General features: G+C 31.9%; 3 protein-coding genes and 1 long non-coding RNA gene across 6 annotated transcripts; 2 read left to right on the top strand and 2 right to left on the bottom strand.

Annotated features, from left to right (window-relative positions):
• Positions 1-3,613: 3,613 nt before the first annotated feature.
• On the bottom strand, positions 3,614-6,059 carry LOC103492705 (probable galacturonosyltransferase-like 4). The gene is made up of 2 exons (XM_008453180.3): positions 5,321-6,059; positions 3,614-4,515 (listed from the first exon to the last, which is right to left on the bottom strand). The coding sequence occupies exons 1-2, from the start codon at positions 6,050-6,052 to the stop codon at positions 4,036-4,038; spliced, it is 1,212 nt and encodes a 403-aa protein (XP_008451402.3). The 5' UTR covers positions 6,053-6,059; the 3' UTR covers positions 3,614-4,035.
• On the top strand, positions 5,516-9,444 carry LOC103492706 (uncharacterized). 3 transcript variants are annotated; one of them, XR_538320.3, is made up of 4 exons: positions 5,516-5,665; positions 8,079-8,123; positions 8,217-8,299; positions 9,154-9,444. It is a non-coding gene; the product is annotated as an uncharacterized LOC103492706 (long non-coding RNA). The 3 variants fall into 3 exon arrangements; XR_538321.3 differs by having other exon boundaries at positions 8,217-8,720; XR_001763058.2 differs by having other exon boundaries at positions 8,217-8,720; positions 9,138-9,444.
• Positions 9,445-12,463: 3,019 nt separating this feature from the next.
• Positions 12,464-14,381, top strand: LOC103492704 (uncharacterized). The gene has a single exon (XM_008453179.3). It carries the CDS (start codon positions 12,770-12,772, stop codon positions 14,168-14,170), a length of 1,401 nt encoding a protein of 466 aa, XP_008451401.1. The 5' UTR covers positions 12,464-12,769; the 3' UTR covers positions 14,171-14,381.
• A 524-nt stretch (positions 14,382-14,905) lies between these two features.
• LOC103492703 (RNA demethylase ALKBH10B) lies at positions 14,906-20,042 on the bottom strand. Its single transcript, XM_008453178.3, has 7 exons — positions 19,178-20,042; positions 17,734-17,885; positions 17,305-17,422; positions 16,447-16,563; positions 16,138-16,253; positions 15,896-16,050; positions 14,906-15,711 (listed from the first exon to the last, which is right to left on the bottom strand). Exons 1-7 carry the CDS (start codon positions 19,782-19,784, stop codon positions 15,240-15,242), a joined length of 1,737 nt encoding a protein of 578 aa, XP_008451400.1. The 5' UTR covers positions 19,785-20,042; the 3' UTR covers positions 14,906-15,239.
• Between the last annotated feature and the right edge of the window lie 1,255 nt (positions 20,043-21,297).

The following is a 21,297-nucleotide window of genomic DNA, read 5'->3' as shown; positions in this document are numbered from 1 at the left end:
CACATGGAAAAAAAAGTGAAAAATTGAAGTTAAATAAATCTCAAGACCTTGAGAGAACTCAAATCTTAAAAAAAAAAAAAAAAAATTAATTTGCAATTTTTTGATATTTAAATGTTATAATTTAGTCCATAAACTTTGTATGTTGTTCGATTTGGTTCTTGAACTTTTAAAGACATCTTTTTTTAGTCTCCTAACCTTTGAAAAAAATTACTTTAATCCATGTCATTAGGATTCTGCTAACTCTTTAACATAGTAATGATGTGACTTCTATATTTAGATAATTATATTCTAGATTCATCAAATAAATCCAAAAAACATCTCCATGAACCACAAAATATCCTTAATTAAAAATTAAAATCTTAGATATTTAAGAGTGATTGTTGACAATCAAGCCTTTCACATATAGGAATCATCTCATCATCTCGTTTATAAGATTGAAATATACTCGTTTTAAAATTTAAGGACTAAAGTATACATTTTTAAAACTTTAACGAGCAAAATAGAATAAAATTCAAAGTTTATGGATCAAAATACGATTATCCCCATTTTCTCACGATGAAGCATGCTGCATCATAAACAACGGTGAGTATAATTGTTTTTGTAGTATGTGCTGAGTGTTGGCTTCATTTTCTGACCTTAATTTCCTTCAACTTTATTTATTTGTTTCTTTAAACTTTCATGATCAAATTAATCGATCTCCTCTCCACCTTTCATCTACCAAACCCTAAATCCATCGATCCGATTAAAGTATAGTTTCAGACTCTTTATAACTGTTTTGCCCTCCCTTCATGTAAAACATTGTTGTAAAACAAAATTCATCCACATTTTAACTCTAATGTAAAATGTTGATATCAATAGAAATTTGGAGGTCTTATTTCACTAATTAAAATGTTAGTTTAAATATCAATAACACCTTCGATCTAAATATATATTTCTTACAAGATTATGAAATAAAAAGGAAATAGAAAATGCAATAGTATTAATAATTATTTTTTTGGCAAATTTTTAAACATATTGACGTGAATAGATTAGTGATATTTTGTTGCTTATGTTTTGTAGATATTTCTACCATACGATGTAAATATGATTTACTTTTTATGACAACATCAAATTTATGAAAATATGAAAATGTCGACGTCTGTTATCTTTTCAAAGCTTCAATTCTATTCTTTTCTTTTTTTATATGAGTTAAAATTTTATTTGAGAGAGGTGAATAACTTTTGTTTTTCTTTTATTGAGATTCGTAAATAAGGCATAGGTGCAACCTTGAATTTGAAGGAGTGATTTAACGTTGCACATGAAAAAGTTTGAAAATTTTGTAGTAGTTTTGACATCGTAAATGTATAATAATATTTGAATCAACACGATTTCAAACTCAAGCTTGATAGTACTCGTATGACATCTTTTTAACATTTTATATAGAAAAATAGAGGTAAACTTGGAGAATTACAAGAAAAAAAAAAAAGATCGAATTTTGAAGTAACGTAGGTTTCTGGAATTGATTTTTTAAAAAGTTAAGTTTTAGGACAAATAGGGTATGAAAAGTAAAAAAAATGTTTTATGTGAAAACTTTTTTTATTCTTCTTTTTTCCTTTAAAAAAACATAAAAAACTTATTTTCGACATTATTTTTCTCATCTTTTGCTCTAACTTCTCCCCCAATCTCTTTTCGCTCAAGCTCTCCTACCATTTTTTAAGATTTTTAGTCACTCTTGAACAAACTCACTTGTTATTTTGGTAAATGTTTATGTTTTTTTTTTAAATTATTGTTATAGATAATAATCCTCTAATGTTTAAACCTTAAATGTATAATCCCAAAATCAATTTTATAATTATTCTAAGTAATTTAGGGTTCGTTGTTTAATACATATTTAGAAGTTTTTGTTTTTGTTTTTTTTTTTAATCTCGCAACATCGCATACATCTCGTAGTTGTGAGATGTTGCAAGATGAAAAATAAAAACAAACAAAATTGCTAAATATATATTAAACAACCCTAAATCACTTATAAGAGGGTTATCTATAACAACAACAATAATAAAAAAAACATAAACACTTTCTAAATATAGCAAGAGTTTGTTCGAGAGTGGCTAAAAACTCTAAAAAATGGCAAGAAAGCTTGAATAAAAAGTTGGAGAAAAGAGAAGTTTGAGAAAGATGAGAGAAAAGAAAGTTTTTTCTTTTTTTCTTTTTTTATGTTTTGTCGAGGAAAAATTAGAAGAATAAAGAAAATTTTCAAGTAAAGACACTCTTTACTTTTCATATCTCGTTTGTCTTAAAACATTCTAAAAAACAAACCAAAAAAATCTACTACCCATTCAAAATTAGTATATCGTAGGTAATTCCCCAAAGTGAGGGAGAAGGAGAAGGAGAAGGAGAAGGAGAAGGAGAAAGAGAAAAATTATTGCATAAAGATGATGTTTAGGGTTCTTTCTTTTTTTTTTTTTTTTTAACTGAACGACAATATAGGCTTTTCCCAACTTATTTAATCATATTTTTAAAAAACTCATCCTAAAACTCTTTATACCCTTACAAACAATCCTATTTTGGTAATTTTTCAGTAAACTTAAGCTTAAGTTTAGATATATAAAATGTTTAATAAGCTTAATTATAAAGACTATTTTGATTATTGGTCTAATAAGTATTAGGATGATCACATTATTGTTCCATCTAAATTATGATCACGTGAATTATATATAGTAATATAGATCATTTCATTCTTTATAATTTTTCTTGTCTAAATTGTGAGTGTATATATAGTAATATATTCAATTAACACACTCCTTTTTATATATATATATATACACTATCATCTTTTTGGACTATTTCAATAATATTTTCATTAAACTCATGAATATAATAGATGAATCAACAAATTTTCAAACGAAGCTACGAGTACGTGAACGTGTACGCGTAATTGTTTGTAGGGTTTATAACTAATCATGTAATTGTATTACACATGTATAGTATTTTACATCCAAAATCAAAAGAGATAAAAAGAAAAAAAATATTTTAGCTACTTCTTTACTATATAATAATAACATGTTGGAACAATGCCCGATACAACATTATAGAAATCTAAAGATATTTCGATCTTATAGGTATAGGATGCTACTTTGTTTTTTCTAATTAAATTTTAGTCATGTGAAACCCTATATAAAATTTATGTATAAATGGTGTATATTGTAGTAGTAATTTGATTCTAGGGAATCATTTTAATTTGTTCATTAAATTCTTAGATAAAAAAAACGAAGAATAATTAAAAATTCTCTTTATATATTATCATCCTCCTAAACTATATAACTATATATTAGTTTTTTTTAACAATGATTACGTATGAGAATAACGATAACAATAAATATGTAAGTAAGATACAAATGTACAAGGATTTTAACATAATATAAACTTTGAAGAATATATATAAATATATATTTATTATATTTATATATACATATATATATTTGTATATATATATTGTGTGTGTGTATATATATATTTATTTATATATATGTAATTGAAATTAAGAGAAAAGTTGTGCATAATAAGTGAAAATAATGGGGAAAAGTTAGCTAAAGAAGTGACCCTCAAACAAACAAATCACAGAAAAGGAGAACTATTTGAATTGTCATATCACTCTCTCTATTGATAAGATTATTATTGACAACAACAAAACAAATTCATAATCACCATATCACCTTCCCTTTCTCCTTCTCTCTATCTTTAATCTCTCTCTCTCTCTCTCTCTGAGGAAAACTTTTGGTTCTTAAAAAAAAAAGTTTTTCCAAATACCAAACTCCCCCAAAAAAAAAAAAAATAAAAATAAAAAAATAAAAAAAAATAAAAGAATTAAACCACTTTGCCAACTTTTCCCCCAAATCCATCTTTGATCAATTATATCAATACATGTTCTTTGCTCCTTCTAGTTTAGGTTAACCCAAATTTTGTAGCAAAAAACTCATATTAGAAAAAAAAAAAAAAAACCTTTTTTTTTTTCCCTTCTTCCCTCTTCTCTCTCTCTTTCTCTCCTTTTTATACTCTTTACTCTTCCAATGAATGAGTGGATGGACGGTAGAGATCATAAGGAGCCCAAAGGTGATCAACGGTGCAAGGCTTCCTAGAATCTAGTCTTAGCCAAGGCTTCCCTTTGCCACTCCAATGGAGGAGGCTAATGGGACCAGGGTGGAGGCTTCTACATTTGCCTTCCAGGTTGTCTCCTCCAAGACCATGTTGGTTCCAACGGTGATCCACGGCGCGTATGTCACCTGCAAGGACGAGGAGGAACGGGGGTAAAGAACCAAGGTGGTATATTCGTCGTTGCTTCTGCACTGCCATCCACTCTTCCATCTTTTGCGTGAACTCACCCCTACGCCATTTCTCGACGTCGACAACCATTACACCTGTGTTGAAGTAGCACGGTCGTCGCCCGTCGAACGTCTTTGCTAGCTCCAAGTCCGACCAAAATTGGTCTGTAAAGTATTTTGTGAAGTTTGCATGACAATACTCCGGTGCTGCTAATACCTACGTTTATGAAAAAAAACAAAAAAGAAAAACTAAAGTAAAAGATTGAAACTCTCCCATCACTTCCATTCTTTTTTTTTCAACTAAAACGATGATAAAATTATCAATATCTTTAAACCGAATTCAAATATTTGAAAAAGTTTTGAAAGAGACATAGCAGAGTGCATGTAGCTTCAACTTATCATATCAACCTTAAAATAAGATCTTGAATTCCACCCACATGTTTGTATGAAAAATATCGAAATAAATTAGGTTTAAGGTATAATTATTTCTTTCTAACGTAAAAAAAGGTGATGGAATTTTTAATAACAACAATTTGAAGGAAAAAAAAAAAATAATAATATTAACGTGGTTTAAAATATAAGCCAAAAATTAAAAAAAAAAAAACTTTCACAAAGTTTAAGAAGAAAAAACAAACCCTAATTTGAAAAAAAAAACTTTCAAATTTTATTCAACTGCAAACTTTCAATTTCATACTATACTCTTTCATCTAAAGTTCTAAAAAATCATAATTTTGACTCGGACTATCAAAGAAAAAATTGATAAAATCAAAAGTTTAAAGTCTGAATTGATATAACTTTGGTAACCATCTTGTATTTATTTATTTATTTTTTTTTTTTAAATTAAGCTTATTTATTATCGGATTAAATTTTAAAAATTATATTCTTTTTCAAAATTTTGACTTAATCTCAAAAAAAAAAAGAAAAAAAAGGAAAAGACAAACAAAATGGTTATGAAGCCAAGGGGTAAATTTGGAATTTATGAAAAAGAAGACCAATTTTAATTAATGATATATTGTATATACCTTATCACCCAAATTCACACCCCAAAGCTCAGCAACATCATCAACAACAACCAAATCAGAATCCAAATAAATAACTCTCTTAACCTCCGACGGCAAAATCTCCGCCAAATAAATCCTCGCATAATTCAACGGTTGATCCAAAGCTTGACGGATCGATTTCGATATTTTCCCTCTAACCCTACCTGCGTCGAATCGATAAACCCTAAATTTCAGATACGGAAATGTCGCTTTGATACACGAGAACACCTCCCCTTCAAATCTAGCCCATAAGAAATGGAACTCAACGTTCTCCGGACAAGTCGAGTGCTGAAGGATCGACAACACCGCCGCCATTGTTCCTCTCAGGTAATTCGAATCCAATGTCATTGCTACATGTATCTTTTCATCTTTATTACACGAATCCCCGTTTCGAAACGCTGGTGCTTCCCGGAAGATTGGGACGTCCGAGGTAGGTTTTCGGATGATTCCTAACCGGATTCCGGAGGGGGTGGAGGGAGTGGCGGCGACGGTGGTTGGGAGGAGGAGAGACAGGAAAAGGCCGAGGAAAGAGATGGAGAAATAATAATGGATTTTGTAGTAGTTGTTGTTGTTGTTGTTATTGCTGTTGATTGAGAAATTGGCCATTTCCTGTCTTTGTTTGTTTTGTTGAAAAGGGGGAAAGGAAAAAGGGAAGGATTTAGGGGAAATTTCTTTGCATTGGAGGAGAGAGAGAGAAAGAGAAATGGCAGCCATTGATAGGCTGGATTTGAGGGAGATTTAGGAGGAAGAAGAAGAAAGAAGTTAGGAATGAAGGATTAAGAATTGGGGAGGAAGAATGGGTTGGTGGGATTTTGAGGAAGGGAAATTTCTTAGGACAAAACTAATTAATCTATTTTTGATTGTTTTGATTGTTTTTGTTTGAGGATATAATTTAGGATGGAGGGTATCTAGGGCAATTTTTAGATTTCTTTGTTTTCTCAAAATATAGTCAACCATTCTTCCATCTTTTTCTACCATTTTGATCTTCTAATTTTTCACAATGGTATTAAGGATATATTGTTTGACTCATGGGGTTTTTTTTTATAGTAAATTTTGGTTTTAGATGATTTTCAATTGTTCCTAGTGTGGGATCTTAGAGTCAGGAAAAGTACACTATCTATGTAGGATTTAATTTTATTAGGGCAAATATCAATGTTTGATCATCTTAGAGTTGAGAGTTTCAATTCTCCAACCAATAATAGTTGTACTAAAAAAAACCTTTTTTTAGAAATTATTTTAAGGTTGATGGGTTGGTTTTATAACATATGTGCATTTATAATGATGTTTGTAAAAATTAAATGAGTAATAGAAAGGTGTGTTTCATGAATTGGTTTTACATGATCTAAGGCTTGAATATTGTTAAACAGTTATATCTTTAGGAATGAGTGATGAGAGTTGGTAGGATATTTTGAGGAAGGAAAAATTCTTAGGAGAAACAACTAATATCTATTTTTGTAAAAAAAAAAAAAACATGTTTTTAATAATTTATTTTCCACCTTTCTTGGAGTTTGAAAATATAAAGTTTAGAAGGATTTTTTACTTTTTTTTTTGTTTGGTCAAAGTAGTCAAATTAGGTTCCATCTTTTTTCTACCTTTTTCCCTTCCAGGTTCTAATTTTTGACAATGAAATAAGCAAGAGAATAGGGAGGATATATTGTTTGACTCTTAGGTTTATTTTTAAGTAAATTTGGGTTGTGGATGATGTTGATGATTGTCTGTAGTTGGGATCTCAAAGTAAAGAAAAAACACACTGTCATAGCATTGTATGATTCCGTGTAGTTTCCTATTCCAGGAAATATTTTTTCAGGAAATATCATTTAAAAGAAAAAAAGAAGAAGAAAAGAAACAAGCACAAATCACTCCTGTTGAAGAATTAAAAAAAGAAGAAGAAGAAGAAGAAGAAAAGAAGCTTGTTCTTCCAACGTCTTAGAAGCTAAAGAATGCGCCAACACATTATTTCAATAATAAACATAAACGAAAGAGACGTCGGCCAACTTGGATGTGCCAACTAGAAGATTTACAACTTCTAAATAGTCAAACTCCACAACTAACACAGGATTAAAAAACATCAAACACAAGAAAGACTTTCATACCTAGTCTTGGCTTCAAGGATTTTGACTTTGTTCCACCTTTTAATAAATTTGAAGCCAATAGGATTAACCTATCCCAAATGGTCTCGAACCACCCAATCAAACTCGTTAGAAAAATTTCAAGTTAAAGTTACATTCAATTTTAGTAAGTGTTACACCCTTTTTAGATTTCGCTTAATCAATATTATATAAAACTTATAATGTGAGTAAAATCAAACACTTAAAAATTTCGTAAGCTAATTGATTTCGATCCTCCTTTATTATGATTACTTTGAAATTTATTCATGCATTGACTCAAAACTTGTGAGATGTTTTAACTTATTTTCTAGCGGGACATTCCTCACAAAAATTTTCTGAATCGTTCTTCAGCAAAGGAATTTCTAAAACCGTTTCTGCAGCAATAGTCTTGCATATGGTAGAAATATTTATGTGACCAAGATGTTTGTGCCACAACTTGACTTCATTAGACTAAGATAAATTACATATATAGTTTTTTAAATCGGTATCCCAATAATAACAATTATCAGATAATCGAATGCCAGTCAATACAATAAGCTTGTCTTTATTCAGAACTTCACATTTGTCCTTAGAAAAAGTAATCGAGAATCATTGATCACATAGTTAATTGATATTACTAATGAAATTTGCAGACAAACTCATCACAAGTCTGACATCAAGAAGAACAAGTAATTCAGGTCTACTTATACTTCCTTTCCCTATAACGTAACTTTGTCTTTTTACCCCATCACCAAATGTCACATAACCAACACTGCATTCCTTTAATTCAGAGAATAACAAGGAGTTTCCAGTCATATGTTTAGGACGTCCGTTGTCAAAATACCAATCATTTGAGTTATCGACATGAATTGAGGTAAACGCCACAACACTTAAGTTATGCTTCTCTTTGTTCTTTACTCTCCATACATGGTTTTGACAGGGAGACTTGAATTACTCAACAAGACTTTCTTGCTACTTTTATCATTCAGCCTTCTATGATTTGGATCGAATATATCCATGAAACTTGTAACAAAATGGTCGAATATGACAAACTTTTCCACAAAAATGGCATATGCACCTTTTTGAAGAATTTTGACTAGACTGTGTAGATTACTTGCACCATGCAACAACTCAGCAATTTCTTCACATTTACTCTTGCTATCAGAGGCTCTAACAAACACTACTGAGGAACCTTTAACCTAAGAGTCTTTTTCCAGAAAAACGAAGACTCTTTTTTCTTATCTCCCTTACTCTTCCTTTCACTCAGAAGATTGTCCAAACTCTGAGTTCGAGAGGTAAGTAATTTTACAGATTTAGACAATAAATCAAATTCACATTGAACATCTCTCAGCTCCATTTTAAGATAAAAAATCATAGTCGTCAAACGGTGATTATCTTCCATAAGAGAGCTTATATATTCTCTCCTTTTGTTTTGTCTTTACTTATGAATTAATTATAATAGTGATGCAATTATAATTATGAATTAGTTCAACCTTTTAAAAAGTAAAGAATGATCTATGGTATAATTTTCATCCTAGTTAATTTTTTATAAACAATTATCCATTTATACTTTTATACTTAAAAAATTAATGTTTTTTTTAAATTATTCATTTAAACACTTTGATAAAAACTTTTTAAAATAAAAATAAACAATACTTTTACAAGCATATTTGTCTTATTTGTTATACACTACAACTATAGAATTATTCTAGTCTTGGTTGTCAACAGAAGTCGTCGAAGTAGTGGTTGGAGGTTGATGACAACAACTGTTGGAGATGATAATTGAAGGTATGCCGGTAGGTCGTTCGAAAAAGTGGTTGAAGGTGGACTGACGATGATTGTCTAAAGTGGTGGAAAGAGGTTGGTCGACAGATGTCGTTGGTGATTGTAGTCGAAGGTTAGCCAATGATAGTTGCTAGAGTTTTTCATACACTAACATTATCTACCTATTAAACCCTCAAAATACATTTTTCTAAAAGTTGGTTTCAAGTATTTATCTTCAAAGTTCATTTTAAGTTACCATGAATACAGCTTTTTAAAATATTTAATTTTACATTAATCACTTAGAAATATTAAATACATTCCCAGCGCACCAAAATGTCTAAAAATGGTATGAATTTAAAGACTATAGTCTCTAGTAATGGTTGGCCATAGAAAAATGGAGCAATGCCTTAATTTAGTTCATTGGTTACTAAATTCAATTATTTTATGATCTTCAAATTTTATTTGTCTTTAGGACATATTTTTAATATAGATTGACAAGTAATGAACATATATGTATAGTTAAGATCATTTATTAATGAATTAATTTCAATTTATTTTGTCTTTCTTTATTGCAATTATATTCTTAAACTTTCAACCTTGAAAATTGAGATCTTGAACTTACCTAAGTATTAAAATTGGGGTTAAATTAAACCTTCAATTAAAGAGTTTCATTTTATAATAATGAGTCTAATTTTTAGTATTATCGTGAATTTAAAGGTCTAATTTTAACATTCATAAAAGTTTAGGGGTTTAATTCTTATAATTGAACGAAGTATAATTGCAACTACCATCATACTTCAAAGTGGTTTTTACAATTTGCCTATAATCTATTACTTTTATATAAGCGATCTTGTTCAACCACATGCCCAATCTAAATTTGATTTTCTAAAGGTTTTTTTTTTTTTTTTAATTCAAACAATACAAATTTAGAAATATTTTTATATTTTGCTGCATTTAGACTTTGAATTTTAAAATTTAAAATGCAGAATATATTCTATTATGTAGCACTTGGTTTAGATAAATTAGGATGGTTTTGAAAACTAGAATTTAATTTTCAATAGTTTAATATAATTTGTTCTTTTTAAAAATTAGAGTTTGATATAACTTCAAATATATTAAAAGAAAATTTCCATGAAACGCAATAAAACACCAAAATATTTTGTAACAAAACCCATAAAATTAGTCATTTTTTTTAAATATTTCAGGTTTGTTCTTTCGTCTTTCTTCTTCTCCTCAATGCGATTTCTTTCGTCGTCTTCTTTCTCGTTGCGATTTCTTTCGTCGTCTATTTTCTTTCTCTTTTTTTTTTTTTTTTTTTTTTCGCAGAGATTTATTTCCATCGTCTTTCTTCATTTCTTTTTCTTCTTTACGTGATTTAAATTTGGGTAACCAAATCTAAACTATCGTGTACAAAAAATAGCGATCATGTATAAAGAATCTTGAAAAAATCATTCAGATTGGAGTAGCTAAATGTAGATGATCGTGTAAAAAAGTAAACGATTGTGTAAAAAAACAATCTTGTAGATAAATCTAAATGATCATGTATCAAAATAATTAAAAAAATCGTTTATGAAAATCTAGATGATCCGATGATCGTGTACTAAAGAATCTTGGAAAAATAAATGATCATATAGACAAATCTAAACAAATCGTGTAAAAAGATAATCTAATAAAAAAAGTAAACGATTGGATCGTGTACCAAAAGAAAAACGATTTGTCTACCCAAACGATTTGTCTACCCAAATATAAATGATTAAATCTAAACCATCATACGATTGTGTAACCAAATTAAATGATAGAAATTAAATGATAGAATTAAAAAAATAATTGCCAAATTAAATGACAAAATCTAAATGATCGTGTACCAAATATATTACCAAATATTAAGCATGCGTTGTTGACGGGACATTTTTGTACCAAATATATTACGCATTTTGTACCAAATATACTATGCGCGCGTTGTTGACGGAGCAATATTTTATACGGTGAGCCTATAGGCTTTTCTGTTTTCAAAATTGTTCTATAACTGTAAATATTTTGTCGTTTTATTCTATTTGTTAAAAGACTTCTATATTAAAGTCCTTCTAAATAATACTTATCATATGAATTATCTATAGAAGGTTTTATCAAACCATAGAGTTTAATTTCTATTTTTTTTTAAGAGAACTAAATTCTTATTATAAACCATAAACCTAAATTTTAATTTCCTATCAATTTTTTTAACCTAAAACATGTTATAAATAAATTAATAACAATTTATTATCGATGGATAGTAAGTGAGTAACAACAACAAGTTTACCATCGTTTAAATTTAGAATTTATTTTTTGAATTCTGCTATGAAACACGTTCGAAAACATGAAATACAATTATGTATTTATCTAATCCGTCGTTTTCATATCCTCTATCAAACATACCCTTAAATTTCAAACTAGAATCATAACTAAAACGATAACAAGATATTTGTTGTCGATCAAGAATCAAATCGACTTTCAAAAAAATGAATCAAACTAATGTCCAATAAATGACCAAATTAAATGATCGATTTTTATTCGACTTGGTTCTCATAATAACTCAATAATCTTCCTAAAACAACAAATGTATAAACACAGTAATAATTAGATATTAACAATACCTTACAAGATTTAATTAAGCCTTACTAGACATAAGCAAAAAAACCATTTAGAGTAAGAAGAATGAAGAATTATAGACATGCGAGACTTCAGAGTTTTGTGTGCAACACCATAAGCAACAATATTCTGACTACGATAGGTATGGTTATAGAAGGAAACCCCGAACACATGGTGATAATCTTTGCCTATGCAATAAAAAAATGAGACTTTAGAAAAATCAATAACACCAACATTCAATAGGTTAATCACCTCCAAACAATCAAACTCAATTAAGTTATTTTGAGTTTTGTAATGTAGAGATGCTCCAAGTCCAAAACAAATCACCAAAGCTTCAAGAGCTTTGTCCTCGACAACAGGGGACAACAAACTTAAGACCACCTATGCAATCACATCCAAATGGTCATGAAACAAGCATCTTAGTCCACCTCAATTGGATTCAAAATTCCAAGTAACATAGGTATTCAACTTTTAAAAGGAAAAAGTACACTTTTTAAGGGTGTTTTATATCATATACCCTTGGTTTGATTTGATTAGATTAGATTTGAACTAGTATTTTTATTTCTCTCATGGAACTAAAATTTTTTATCTTCTCTAAATAAAAACCAACATTTAGAAGTTTATACCAAAAATTGACTTTTTTTAGTTTTTCGATTATTTGTTGCAACCTACCTCTATCTATATATATACACATGGAAGCCCTAAAAGATAGAAATTTTCACAACAAATAACTGAAGTTGAGAAATGAGAATGAGATTTAGAACTTTATCGATAATGGCGTGGCCTTCCGTTCTTCCTGACAGAGACTTCTCACCCTCTTGACCAAGAACAACACCAACGACACTCTTCTTCAATTCCAAACTAAACCCCCCTTCAAATCTCAATCCCTTCCTTTCTTCCATAATCGCAATTAATTTCTCAATTTCGTCGTTGTTTTTCCAAAATCCCTCCAATGAATTTCTTCAGATCGGTGTTTTCCGACGATCCCGATCCTTCCACCGCGTCCAAAACTGAACCTCAATCGCCTAAGAAATCCTCCTTCGACGAAGGAGAAGAATCATCGGATCCCAGCCCTCGTTCCAATCCAACCCCTGTTGAAGATGCCGGAGCTTGGAGTTTCGGTGGGTTGATCAAGACTTTGAGTGCTAAATCGGAGTCGGTTATCGAGACTTACCGACGCGATCTCCAGGAATTTGGTTCGGGTTTGAAGAAGGAAATTGAAGTCGCTCATGGATCGCTGGAGACGGTAGGGCATGCTTTTGATGAATTCGGTAGCTCCGTTTTGAAAGGTACGGCTCAAATTATCGCTCAAGGTAAAAATGCGATCCAAGCTATAGATCAAGAATCTGATTCTGATAGTAGTAGTAATCAAAATTTGAGTAATCAAAGAAGCTCAAGTTCCAAGCCTTATAGTAGGTTTGATGCTCAGGTTCGTTCGCTTCAAGGCGATACGGCCACTTACTGTGATGAACCTGAAGATTTGGGTGATTATGAGAAGTGGAAATTACAACTTGTTCTGAATGATAAGAGTGAAGAAATTGAAAACTTGATTGAAGAAAATGGAGCTATTGATAATATACACAAGAAGGTTGTTCCTAATGTTGTTGATAATGAAACTTTCTGGTTTAGGTACTTTTATAAAGTGCATAAGCTTAAGCAAGCTGAGGACGTTAGGGCTAATCTTGTGAAGAGAGCTATTGCTAGAGAAGAAGAGGAGGATTTGAGTTGGGATGTTGATGACGACGACGACGAAGACGACAATGAAGGATATAATGAGATGAATGCTGGGTCCAAAGGGGATACAGTGAAGAACGATGCAAGTAATGAAGTTCAGGGTAAGGCTACAAAAAGTGAAGAAGTGAATGTCGAGCATGCTACTCCCAATGTGGAAGTGGATAATTTACAAGCGAAGGAGGAAGTCGGTGGGAAAGAACCTATTGAAGTTGTGAAGGAATTGAATGGAGGAAGCTCTGTTGGTGATGATGAAAAGAGGGAGAAGAGTTCTTCTGTTGAGGAATTAGAAGGAGAAAAGAAAGGGTCTGATCAGAAAGTCCATTTGGAAGGTGGTTCTGGGTCGAATAACAAGGATCAAGGATTGAAACCGTTGGCGGTCGAGGCCAAGTCTGATCATGGTGAATCTTCTAAAGACAGTGATGTTTCAATTGTTTCAACACAGCCTTCGATGCCTGAGGACGAAGATCTCGGGTGGGATGAGATTGAGGATTTGAGCATCATTGAGGAAAAGAAAGGAGTAGTAACTCAAGGTGGGATAACAAATCGAGAGGAAATGCGAAAGCGATTGAGTACTGCTGAAGATGATGAAGATTTGGACTGGGGTACCGACACCGAATAATGAAACTTCGATAGATCAAAAATCCGTGGAAGGTTATATGATTTGATTTCCTATGTTCTATCTTTCATTTTTTTTCCAAGTGTTATTATTCCTTATCTGTTAAATGCAATGTGCTGTGATTGTATATCTTCAACTTTCATTGAAGGAATCATGTTCAAATTTGTACTTGATTTCTTTTTCTCATAAAATTAGGCGAATTCCTTTCCTTCAACTTTTGAGTTCTTTTCTCAACATTGATTTTAGTTGTATATATTTATGATAGTACTTTTTTTTCTTGAAACACTATAATATGTGAAACGTTTATGTTTTTTCCACTTCATTATGCACAACCTCACGTTATTCATCCTTGAGGCAAACACTTAAGAATCACTCAAGAGGGAAGCTGACATTTCGGGATTCGGATAGTTTTTTGAGTTCTATCTTTTCTAATTGCCTTGTCTAAAACCTTTTTGTTCGAGGTTCTTCATATGATCATCACTCTCATGTGCAAGATGGATTATTAAGGCAGTTATAGCTTGCAAGAAACAGAACTAAAAGAATGCGAAATTTGAAGAAGTTTGGAGTTCCAAATTTGCCTTAATGGCTTTGGTTGATATTCAAATTAGATTTCAAATTGGTTTCTTATGATCAATCAATCATTTTACTGATGCAAATTTTGCTTCCTCTAAACTATTTTGTTTAGTGGGAAACAGGAAGCAGAAAAATCCATGTAAACCCAGTAGAAAAGAGTTCAAGTTTAAGTCTAGGAAGAAAAGGAAAGATTTAAATACAATTAGTAAATACAAAATTCCAACCTAAATCCTCTAGTTCACTCTTCAAACTTGAACCTCAACTTCATCTAGAAAGAGAGAAAAAAAAACCCCTAAGAACATGGGATCCAAATAAATAAGCGGTTTTGTGGTGTTGGGAGAAGGGGTGGAATGGGAAAAAAACTCACTCAGATCATTTGTAAAAGGACAAAACACTACTTAGTCGAGTCGTGTTGCTTCGACTTCAGAACTGCCACAACTTTGATTTCAAACTCAAAACACTTATGTCTAGCTTGTGAGATGAGTTTGGTAGTCGAAACTCAAACACTTATGCCTGGCTCGTGAGATGAGTCTGGTAGACGAGTTTCGACAGCGGGAGGTAATGCAAGGAACCGTCCTTTTCGAGCACGAGGAGGAAGATGTTTTGCTGGTTTTCTTGTATTAACAGCCCATGGTAAGAAAACTCCAGTGCCATCACGTTGAGATCGTCCAGGGCTCATTACCATAGGGCGCACAGGAGCTAACATGACCACCGGTGCACGAAGGATCCCCCATTTTGGCATTACCTCCATTGCTTCATAGCCATAGGTGGCTCCATTAGGCAAGGCGCATGTACCTGCAACTGTCGGTTGCCATAGAGTCATAGCATTCGACATCTGAGGGGTTGGTGATTGGCATTGATCATAGTCTGGCCGAACTCGGAAGAACGTGATGGTGACCCTTTTATTAGGAGATGCACACATGACGTGGCGTGCAACATCTGCACTGTTGCCCCTCATGACCAAAAGTGACCTGCAATATTACATTGCTTGTCATTATATCATCAATACAAGAATTGAAACAAAGGCTACAACACTGGAAACACACGTCTGTTGTGAATCATCAATTCGAGTACAAGAAACTGTAACCTTGCAAAGAAATGAGGGCACTACGAATAATGAATCGAGAAAAAGATAACAAAGTTTAAAGGGCATACCCTTCCTTCAAGGACAACGTGAGTGGCCCTTTATAGTTGCCTTCATTATCACTAACAATAGAACGCCCAAAAGCCATGGTTGATTCAGAAAGGACGAGAGTGGAAATGGGTTGTTCTAAATGTGGAGGTTTCTGGAATGGCTGTGAATACTCACCCTACAGACACAAGAAAATATTTTTCTTCCGTTTAATTGCTTAGGTCTCATTGTAGCCACATAAAACATTGTTTAGAAATAGAATTACCTCTTCAAAGAAATTGAAAAGACATCCATTTGGTCTTTTGTACTCAGGAATCAGTTGCCACTGAATGAGATGATCTATGACCGTCATAAGAATATGCGGAATTGGCTCTATGTTGCCTGTAAGTATGAAGAATGTAGTTACTTTAGTACTTCCTTTGGTCTAAGAACGTTCACAATAGATGTTATTAATGTTTTAACATATTGAATTATGTTCAGATTCGACAATGTCGTAGTTTAGTTCACTTCGTACAAAAGTTAGCCTACACAAATTTTAATCTCAGAAATTAGGAGAGTTGAGTTTATGTCATACTTGTTTGACTGTTATTGCCCGATTCTTCTCCGATCTGTCTAAAAATGGGCACGCCTAGCTGGATCATCTCTCGCCGGCTGCCTTTAACCTGCTTGTTGAATAAAATAAATGTGCCTCCTGCAGGTTGAGAAGATTTAATTTAGATTCTTAATTTAGATTCTGAACCAATATAAACTTCTTACAATTTAGAATATAAACTTCTTACAATCTTGGTTATCCTAATAAACAAATACGAAATGATAAAATAGGTTGAAGAAACTACGGAGAAAGGCCTTCAAACTAGCTGTTCCATACATTTCCTCTAATATAATAGAACCAAGGATCAAAAGGATTTGACATTCATAAAAAAGACGGTGCAACTTACATAAGAAAAACAAAATACTTGCATATTAAATTTTTTCTGTTTTCCTATACATAAATTTCTTCATTCCTATAATTTTTTCATGAAATTTTATTGAGACTAATATTTTTCATTAAAGCCTTCGTCAAATCAAGACTTCATTATTATTCTATTGTTGTTGTTATTATTATTATTGATTATTGTCGACATCTTCATTTTAGACACTTTGAACAAAACAAACACATGGTAGGACAAAATGGGTACAGAGTACAGGAGGGGGATTGTCCATATCAGAATGGATTTCAAGAAGTGTGATTGAAATGGTAAATTATTGAAAATAGTATACACCTCCAAAAGAATTAACTAAAAGATGAATCACTTTAAATAGCAATTAACAAAAATATATTTTCACATAATTTATATTTTAAGAAACAGGGCATACACAAGTGTTAAAAAAAAACCCAAAAAAATCAATAATAGGAAGAGAATCAAGTAATGATAAAATGAAAGAGACTAACCAGAAAGCTCCCCATTGTTTGCAGCAGAGCGAAGGCCATCAACAAAGTCATTCAACCTGGCCAATTCAGATTGGGTGAAAATGTCTTCATAACACTTCAATCCTTTCACTACATTCACCTGCCGCCAAATGTCACCAAATGAATGGAACAGTCAGTCCCAAACCGAACTTCGAGAAAATTTCAAATACTACAGTCCCATTCAACATTCAACATCTCATTTAGTGATATATGTATATTAATTTGATATATCATGCACCGTTTTTCTTGAAGTACAACAAGTTTGAGGTATGAAAATTTGAAAGCTTTTAACTCTAAAGAAACAGAAACACAGTAAAGTCAATTACTGTTGAACCATGATTTTTACCAAAAGGGGGATTAAAGTCGAGGGGAGCATTAAATAAATTTCATTATGGAAAAGAAAGAACTCGCCATGTGGCCCTTTACTGGCTCCTTGGCGGAAAAACCTTTTGTCAACTTCATCTGTCCTGGACGTGCTTCACACTCTTCATGGTTAGAACAAATTTCAACATCTGCATAATTGGCCTGCACTTCTTCTTCTCCTCCTCCTCCTCCTTGAGATCCTGCCCCAATTATAATTTTTTTAAGAAAAAAAAATTCCCAAAAGAAAACAGAAACATTTACATCTCAGCCTCAATAAATTACTTAACAAATAACTAATAAACAAATGCATTTAATGAGTTGTGCAATTTAAAATAATGGTCAGAAATGCAGCCAGATGGTGTTTTTAATTCTCATGCGCCCCTTTTTAGTCAACTCTTTGTCCGTGACAATTTTTATGCTCTAGCGGTCATCACATAGTCATAGACTTAGACTATTCACCATCTACAAATATTTCAAACAACATAAATTTTATTCTATTGATAATTTAAATTATGAACACCTGCCTTCGAAAGGAAGAGTATATATCGGTTACAATCTGTAAATAAGCGGATATATATATATATATATACATATATATATATATATATAATATATGCAAAACCTACGCTCAACAACAAAATTACTATTAAATTTGTCGTCAAAGGAATTTAAGGGGTAAAAAACAAATGAAATTTGTCAAAAAAGTGTCCTTCAACCTACCCCCAAAGAAAATAATAATAATAATATTTGGGGAAAGGGTTTTTTTTTTTCTTTCTAGTATTGAGTAGAATGGATGGCTGAGATTGAAAGATGGGTGTTGATTTTGATTAAACAAAGCTTCCATCTCGAGGCATTGCGTATCTGACAGTATTCGTCATTCCGGAACTAACTGTAGAATCTTGTAACAGCTTAACTTTTTCTTCCTTCGCCTCGAAATTCTCAAACCCCCACTTAAACCTCGGGAAGATATTCAACTTGCAGTCAATTTACGATTGGGTTGGGGAATTTTTGATTTGTTGATTTGGAAAGAATTTTGGCGTAAAGATGAAGCGACTAGGATGAAAAACTTTATTGAAACTTTGAGTAATAGTTTGGATGAATTGGAAGGTAGTTGTAAAAGAAATAAATCCTTAGCTGAACAAATTTGACGAAACAGGGTTTATGTAAAGACTAAAATCACGGATCTGACTCTTGAATCGTTTGAATGAGGAAAAGAATTCTTAGCTTTTATTTGTTTGATTTCTCTCCCACTTTCGAGAAATGTACTTTTGAGAAATTTTCGCGATTCAGAATTTTTATTTCACTGTTCATCAGACATAGACAGGAATTTTGAGAAATTTTCAGAAGATCAGATCAAAAGTTTTTGAATCGTAAACTGTTGAGATAGTGTTCAAGTTCCGAGATCATCAGAGAAATCGACAGAAATGAAAAAAAAAATGTGCTACAGATTTTGATTGATTGATTGTGAGAACGAAACTAAAATTATACTTACCTGAATCAGTTATCTCGCTTCCAATGGAATCTTCTTCTTCAATGGGAGCCAAAACCTCATTTCTTCCGCCATCAATTTCGTTAATCTCAATCGAAATCTCTTCGATCTTCAAATTTCCATCGTTCGTTTCCTCTTCAACAAATTCCTTCTCATCCTCTTCACTCATCTTCTTCCCCTCCATTTCAACATCGCCATCGCCCTCAGCCACCGCCGCCGCCACCTCCACAGCCTCCACCTCACCTCCTTTCACCTCCTCCTCCTCCTCCTGATTCTTGTTCATCTTCTTCTTCTTCGCCGCCGTCACTTTTCGAAGCTCCACAGCAACGTCAGCGATCGGATGATACTTCTGCATTTGCAACACCGGGATCCAATTCAACCTCCGTCTATGAATCGCACCAAACACTGCTTCATACTCCGATCCTCCACTTTCACTCACCTGCGCCAGATGTCCACACAACGCATCTATTATCGCGTTCGCCGCCGCAAACTCCCCTCTGAACCACCCCAACACCGCGTCCTTCGCTAATGTGTCCGTCACCGTCATCGCCGCCGCCGCCGGCATCACCACCGGCCGCCCTCGATCAGTCGCCCCCGCCGCCATCGGCATCCACTGAAATCACCAAACCAAAACTAAAAAAAAATTCCCCAAAGAAAAAATCTCTCCTTCTCTTCTTCCTGATTCACAATTCACCCAAATTTCGGAACCGAATCGTATCACTCCTTAGCTCTACACACCTTCAATTATATACACACACAAAAACACACAATGTGTATATATATATAAAAATTTAAATAATACGAAAAATTTATATAAACGTCAAAATGTAAAAAGAGAAAGCGTTTAGTTCTTCTTTGTAATTAGCAGAGAAATGAGGAAAGAGGCGTTGAAGGGGTATTTATATAACGGGAGTTCTATGACGTGGCATATTTTGAGGGATGGTGACGTGGCACGGCTTTCCTTTTTTCTTTTATTAATAACAAAGTTAATTTATTTTTAAATAAACTAGAAATTAAATAAAGTGATTTAATTTTCTTTGTATTTGTTGTACTTTTCTTTTTATAATTAATATGTGCTGCTGAAGATATAAGGGAATTGTAATCATGTTGTTTCATTTCCAATCATGGTCATGTATCTTAGTAATACCAAAAATTAGCTTTCCTTATTTAACACAATTACACATTTCTTTCTTTTTTTTTTTGTTTTTAATCATATAATTATGTTAGTTTTGCATTTATTTTAATAATTATGCTTCGATTCTCGAATAAGTTACTTCTTTTTTTTTTTTTAAGATTAAAAGTAGAAATTTTGTTGTTCAAAATTTTAACTTTTGTGTTTTTATAAATAAGTGATGATTTGATTTGACATAACATCGAAAAATAAGTTAATTAAATAATAAAATAGTTTGAATGTGATTTAAAAAGTGCAATAGAATAATTTGGTATATAATAATATTTTAAACCAATTATTTATTTAGCTTACTTCATTGTATCATGTAATCTTTTTTTTTTTAATTAAAATTAAAATAGGGTAAAAATTGACACAATCATAAGGGGGGGAAGGAGTAAAAGTTGTATATTCAAGAAGAAACTATAAGAGTGAAGATTGGATTATACTTTAAATTAAAATATCTTTATGACTTCAAAAAGTTAGAATTTAATCTTCATGGTTTGTTAAATTTTAAAAGTAAGGGAGGAGGATTTGAATCACATATCAATTAATTTTCAATACATATGATATATATAGTACTTCACGTGATGAAAATATTTTATATCGAATATGAATTAAGATCATTGATAATGGTCAAAACGATGATAGTTCCCATAAATGATAGACTTCAATACCAAAAACTACAATGGCAGAGGCATGACCCATCCACTAAATGGTTAAATCCTGGGTTCAAGTCTCACCTCTCTTTAACGAAAGAACCCAACTATTTGACTCGGAAACTGCATATATATCCAGGGAAGTTAAGCATATCCGTGGAGTATCTTTCCGAAAAGATTCAATATTCTTGGAAACCCTAGAAAAATAGCTTATAGGAATATTCTCGTAAATTGATTAACACTTCCAAATATATATTTACGGGAAAAAATGTATAATTAACTTTAAGATTAAAAAA

Source organism: Cucumis melo, chromosome 1 (genome assembly GCF_025177605.1).
Source record: "Cucumis melo cultivar AY chromosome 1, USDA_Cmelo_AY_1.0, whole genome shotgun sequence".
In the NCBI taxonomy this organism is placed as follows: Eukaryota; Viridiplantae; Streptophyta; class Magnoliopsida; order Cucurbitales; family Cucurbitaceae; genus Cucumis; species Cucumis melo.
The sequence above is the reverse complement of the archived record's forward strand: the minus strand, read 5'-3'. Positions and strand labels throughout refer to the sequence as shown.